A 6,607-nucleotide genomic window follows, 5' to 3' on the forward strand; every position below is an offset into this window, starting at 1 on the left:
TGAATCCACAAGCCAGATTTTGTGGCATAACACAGTAGCAGGGCTACCGGCTTTCTGCCTCTCTGTCTCTAAGCCCTAATCTTCTCGTTTTACCAGAAAAAAAAAAAAAAAAAAAGAGAATGTCGTTTAAACGTTAAGGCTTTAGCACCCAAAACTGGAATCTCCCAGGCCACTGATGATGGAGATGGTGCTTCTTCTAACTGAATGCTTCTAAAGAACACTCCTGAAAAATGCGGTGTTGGGTTTAGGAAGATCCTGCACATGGGCAACAGGGTAATCGGCGTCTGCGGGATCATCAGGAGACTGAACTACAGAAGACGGTATTGGTGTAGGTCTGTAAAGCTCCCAAAATACACCGTTCTTTCCTGGAGCTGAAGAAGCTCCGTTATGGGCAGAAAAACCCATCCCTACCTGCCCACGTGTGAACTTTGACTGCATTATGAATGCCAAGGCGTTTCCCCTCCTTCCACTGAAGGTACGTGACCTTGATGCCCCTTTCCAGTGCCAGAGAGTAGAAGCACATGCTCAGGCGATTAAGCCTGGATTCACCCAACGGTACCTCCTACCCCAGTGAAGCCTCGTAATTTGTGTGACATGTCACTTGTTATCAGCTTTAGACCGACTTCTAGACCGAAATCGGTAACATCACGCAACAGAATGATTCTCTTAATTCTTGCAGTGCCTGCGAAGAAAAACATGACAGCCGGGCCAGGCAGAGTAAGATTTCTTCTTTCACAAGCTCACCTTTAGCTTTTGCTGAGGTGTGCACCGAGCTTTTCTTTCCTGATCAAGCTTGCTGCATAGGGAATCTACAATGACACAGAAACAAAGCCACTGCTTTATGCCAAGGTTTGGCTAACAAGACATCCAAGCTGGAATCTCTGCAAATGAAAGGTTTTGTTTGCCTCCCTGTATCATTTTAGGAAACAGTGCCTTAAATTAAAGGATTGAACTCGTAAAAACTCCAAGAACGTTGAAGCAGAAATAAAATAAAAATGGCCCAAATTAAAACAACAGATAGATCTTAAAATCCGATGCAAAAGATGTCTTCCGATGTTTTGTTTGTATCAGTTGCTGACAAATATAAAGCCACCACCCATTCTGCTACCTTTGAGACGACAAAAATCAGCTGCCTGTAACAGAGCAGGCAACACACACTGATCTCTGCACAGCCGAAATACAGCAGGTTGGGAGTACGAGACTTCATATACTTATATCACCATAATTAGGAAGTTCATAATAGTTATCTCTGACTTGCACCGATCTGAGGGAAGCCACTGAAGTGGAACAAATAATTAAAGAAAAACAGAGAACATAGGCATATTAGGGAACGCAGTTATATTTAGAAACAAAGTGGGATGATGTGCTCACTGGCTACTGGGAATACAGTACGGGGCTGCTCTTTTTCAACGCTGGGCCTTTAGAACGCAACAAAACTAAATTGCTCTGAGATTTCTCCATAGCTGGGAATCCAAGTGACTACCAATTCACTGTTCTTCAGTGCTGCCTTTTGGAAGGACCGTTGGAGGAATTCAGGTTGGGATCAGAAAATCTATGTCCCTACACTCCCATGTGTTGCTGCACACTGAGGTGACCTGCCTCTGCTGTCAGGCACTCCTGAATATATTCACAAATAACGTCGAATATGTTACTGCAAGCTGACAAATAGGCTGGGCTGAAGTCGGGAGCAAGGCCTTAAGCTGCACAAACACCAAAGGGAGCAGACAGGCAAATGCACTGAGTTCAAGCGACCTGCCCCACACACCTATTAACATACTAGAAGCACGTGAATTTGCATCCATATTCACTGACCATATACCTAACATGCATTCTTGTACATCCCTGTTTTGCTTTTTATTACATTATGCCCACAGCGTGTGAGGACGTTTGCGCGAGTTGTGCTCAGCATGCCTCTGGCCCGCTGTAAAGCGCAGTATTTGCAAAGGCATCGAGAGATGTATCCATCCCTGCCTACCTTAATAAGGAACTGAGCAGGGAGGGCTCAGGATGAGAGGAAAGAAAAGGGCATCTGCAGCTCAGGAACTAACCCTTTCATCTCTCGGGGAAGGAGGTCAATCTGATTGAAAGCAGCAGCACCAGGAAGCAGCAGTGTCTGCAAAGATGAGCTGTCTGGCCGAATGAAAGCAGAAGCCTTTCACGGGGGGCATGCCGCTTCCCCCACTACACAGCCCTGGGAAAAGGGAAACGTGTGCGCAGGAACTGAGAGGATCAAACTACTGATCACCTGAAAAGACCCAGGATCCAGGTGTTTTGTCTGACTACTCTTATAACCCCTACCCTTCACAGAAGCTGAAAGCTATCAGGAAGCTTGCTGCCAGATCCCCCCAAAAAACAGAGCTCTCCACTCCACCAGGTCCTCCAACAGAGCTGCCTTCCAGGGCACGGTGTTTGCGAAGGCTGGAAAACTCCTCTCCGAACTGCAGCAGAGAGGAGCATGTAAAGAAACTGTTTGCCTGATCACCCGTTTGCATGGTTTAGATACAAAAGGGAGCCACAAACAAGCTGCCTGAATAAACACATTTCAGCTGAGACCCGTGATGCTTCACCAACTGCTTTCTTCCTCTCTCCCACTCACAACGGCCAACAGGCAACATCGGTTTGCATGGCCGCCAATTATATAGGACATCTCCCAAGCCGTACTGACCTAGATAATACAACGGGGTACATTCTGTCAGAAAGTAACTGTTCTTAATCCACTTCTCTGCTATATTTGGCACATCAGCGTCTTTTCAGCCTGTGTTGGTTTATCCATCCTCCTGCTAATACATGAAATTGGGAGAGGCGGGTGTCCAACAGGGAAATGACTACTTTCTTCATGAGTTAAATCACCTACAATGTCATCTTCTACTTTTGTCGTTGGAAGAGCATTTGGTAACTCCGGTGCTGCGGTGGAATAGTATTTAGGGCTCTTCATGACAATACAGTCCCCTTTTGCACATCCATGGTGACTGTTGCAATGCAGGATAGGATCGGCATGAAGATCCAATGCGTGGCCCTTACCCAAGTGTGTACACCCCTGCCGGCAATAACAGAAGTGCAGATAGTTGGGTTTTAAGTAGCAAGCAATCTGTTTCTTATGACTAAGTCCACATTAATAGGAAATACATCGCAGTGGGAGCAGATCTGTAGGGTGCAGGAGAAAGACCCGGTGTCCATACTTGCATTTCTCTTGGGGTTTTTCTCTTCAGGCTAGCTCTAGTCTGGCCCTGGGTACTGATCACCAGTTAAGAGCTAGAGCACGCTCCTACGTGCATTCCTGGAACACATCCTCATTTGCTTCATCCAGAAGGAATCCAGTTTGCAAGCTCTGAGTCTGCTCCACAACATGAACCAAAGCGCAGATAAGCGGATAGGATTGGGGATTCATTTCTAAAGCACGTGCCTGATCCCTGCTACACTTGGACATCAAAGCAGCTTCTGTACACCATCCTCTTTTGGAGACTTCACCTTTGCATCCCATCTCTAGGTGGGATACACAATGATATATCACCCTGACTTCTGTTGCTTGAAGAGGGAATCTTCAGTATCCCAAAGCACTATTATCTGATGTGTATCTACAGGTATTTAGTTAAACAATTCTCACTTCCAGAGAGTGGACCTGAGACCTCAGCCCGAACACCGTCCAGCCAAGACAGCCCTTCCAAATGCAAAGCACATTTATGCAGGAAAGGAGACAGATGTGCAGCCGAACTGCCACCGGAAAACTACAGTCTCTGCACACATGGTGCTTCTGGATAGAACGATGCGTGGGATCAAGGAGAAGAAAAAGCACGCACTGAGCTTTTGACAGCTGGAGGAGGAATGGAAGTGCCAACGGCTTGCCCCAGAGGGTGTCTCCCCACTATTGCCTTGTGAAAGTATTTATAGCTGTGTTGGCTGAGTTCAGAGACTCTTCCCTCCCGGGTGGGTAGTGGCACATGCTCAGGGCAGCGCAGAGGTCTGCACCAGATGCAAGGCAACACAGAGTCACGGCTGGAGTATGCAGTCTCTCCCCTACATATTTTTAAGTACTCAAGCACACTAATACAATAGAAAAAAGGATTTTGCAGACAGGCAATAGCAGAAGCTGGCTTGTGACTCTCTGGTACATATGCATCCATTTTTGATCAGAATTTCTGCAGATTCTAAGGGAAAGGAAGCTTTTACTTATGTTTTTAATAACTATTAATTCTACAAGGCATTCCTTTTCTTTAACGTTTGAATTTACTGGAGAAAGAGGCACAGCTCCATCCTATTAACCCAAGGCATACCCAGATGCATTGTCAAGATACAGGTTTCACTCACCTGTCTTAAAAAAGCAGACAGTGGCCAATAAAATTCTGGTGAAAATAGTACTTGTCAACTCACTTTTCTGTACACAATCAGGGACGTGTATGCTACCTTCAGCATCAAAAGGTCATATTCCCAATTTGTACCGCTAAACCTGGAGAGGAACTCCACCAAAAATCAAATGAAGATAACAGAACATATAGAAACAGACCTGCGGTATCATCGCAACTGCTAAAGCACAGAAGAAGACATTAATGAGAAAAAATATAAACATCGCTCTGGTTTGGTGGGGGGCAAGGTAATGAAATCTGCCTTGGAGTCTGCAAGACACAGTAAACACAGAGTTTCAGAAACACTCTTTTACCTGTTATTATCTGGGTGTCAGCGGGCAGGCACTTCAGCACAAGATGCAGCTCAAGAAATCCAAGAGCCATTCTGCTGAACCGATGTTTGCCTCTAACATTCTTGCCAAGGTCAATCAATCTAGCTGGACCACTTTAAGCAGCGGACCAAAACAGAAATCCCAATAAAGCACTGCTATTTCCTGCTTCCACTTTTCGAATATGGAGTGACAGGCATGCAGTGACCAAGGTCTCCGCACACAAAAACGTGGACATTCCTTGTTTATATAATGAATACGTTAGTTGTACAAAGCACCTACTTTCTATATACAACCTAAAATAGGAATTAAACCTACTGGTGCTTTTCTTAATTACAGTAGGACCCAGAGGAACATGATCTCATACCTCTGAAGATCTACCAACGTTACCACATGGCAGATTTTTTCTTCTCTTAAACACTCCTTGTGAACCTTTAAAGATCAGGATGAAAGACGATGCGGAGATAGAAATCAATTTTGCAGGTAGATAGTTCCTGGTTTATTTTATTGTCTGACTCTGAAGAACAGAGTTGATTCAAAGCAGCACTGAGAGTAGAAGGCCACCAAACATCAGCGGAGTTCCAGCTGAATCCAATTCTGAGCTCTGAACATTATTATCAGCCCAAAGTTAGGCTAGTGAGGAGGAATTCAGTTCATGGGAGTATAAATAAATTAAAAAAACCCGAACAAAAACAGACCAACACTTTCCACTTGAGCTGGAACCACAAGGGACTGCCTGAGTAATTCACATTTCTAACATGTCTCAAAGACCTGCTGCCTTTTACCCCTATGTAAAATTAGCGGGGTTGATCACTACCTGACCTTAGTTATCTAAACCACAACGGCAGGGTGACGAATACCACCTTAGCTTTTCCTGATGGACAGGTTACAACTGTGGTCAGCGCTTCCTGGGAACCCACAAACTACTTGTAAGGGACCCCTGAAAGGAAATTGAGAAAAGCTAGCCTGTCTGCAGGAGCTTAAATTTGCTGCTTGGTGTTCTACTTCTCTGTGGCAATGTTTTAGAGGGGTTCACAAAAACATAAAAGGATAAAAATCATCATGCTGGGAATGCTGCTTCTGATCTTTTTCTCCCACCAGGCAGCTAGGAAGAAAGTTCATGCTTTTTAAATTTGATCCACTGACACAGCTGCTCAGAAGAAAATATCAGACAGATACAGAGTCTCAAGCAGGAGCTAACTCAGTACTTTCGTCAGGCTGGCTGGGCTGTCCTGACAGATGGATTCTGGTCACACTGGACAGAAACCAACAACTCTAAAGGCAGGTGAGCTCTTCTGAGGCCGTACCACATGTGGCATGTTAGAACCTACCCCAACCTGCTGGGCAGCCATTTCTTCTCAGTGGCCCTTTCTGTACAGCTTAACAACAGAAGCCAGACGATCCATGCCTGAAGTAAAATACGACCTCCAAGTACATGAGCTGTACTTAGCCAATTTGCGAGACGGCACTTTGAAGGAGGAAGCAGCGAAAAACGCATTCAGTGATTTAAGATCCATTTTCTTGTTAAATCTGACGATCGGTTGCTTCCTGGCACTCGGCCGAGAGCTTGGCACGAACAGGTTGCGATACTTCCTGGTAGCTGCTCCAGACACTTTGACCGACTCCCTTCTTAACAGAAATTGCTGATGGCCGCACAACGTCCCACTGCTCCAGCTACCTACCAAGGCAGGTTATGTCCAAAGAAATCAACATCCATCGCTGAAGCTGTAACGGAACAGGACCCGCCCTCCATTTTCCCAATGACCTGAGCCTTACTCCTGACTTTCAGGAAGCCGTAAAATAATTTTTTTTTCAAAGTCTGGGGCGGACAGAGCATCAAAATAAAAGCCCATTGATTAAACACTGCTTTAACTGAGGCTTTTGATGAAGAATATTAAACCCCCAGCCGCTGCGGGTGTACTGACCGCCGGTGAGCGG

General features: G+C 45.4%; 1 protein-coding gene across 1 annotated transcript in view; it reads right to left on the reverse strand.

Annotated features, from left to right (window-relative positions):
• Window positions 1-746: 746 nt before the first annotated feature.
• SKOR2 (SKI family transcriptional corepressor 2) overlaps window positions 747-6,607 on the reverse strand; it is a 26,466-nt gene continuing 20,605 nt past the window's right edge. Inside the window, exon 8 of the mRNA XM_009278454.1 lies at window positions 747-809. Coding sequence (XP_009276729.1) covers window positions 747-809 — 63 coding nt within the window. The remainder of the gene's footprint in view (window positions 810-6,607) is intronic.

This window comes from Aptenodytes forsteri, unplaced genomic scaffold, assembly GCF_000699145.1.
Source record: "Aptenodytes forsteri isolate BGI_AS27 unplaced genomic scaffold, ASM69914v1 Scaffold178, whole genome shotgun sequence".
In the NCBI taxonomy this organism is placed as follows: Eukaryota; Metazoa; Chordata; class Aves; order Sphenisciformes; family Spheniscidae; genus Aptenodytes; species Aptenodytes forsteri.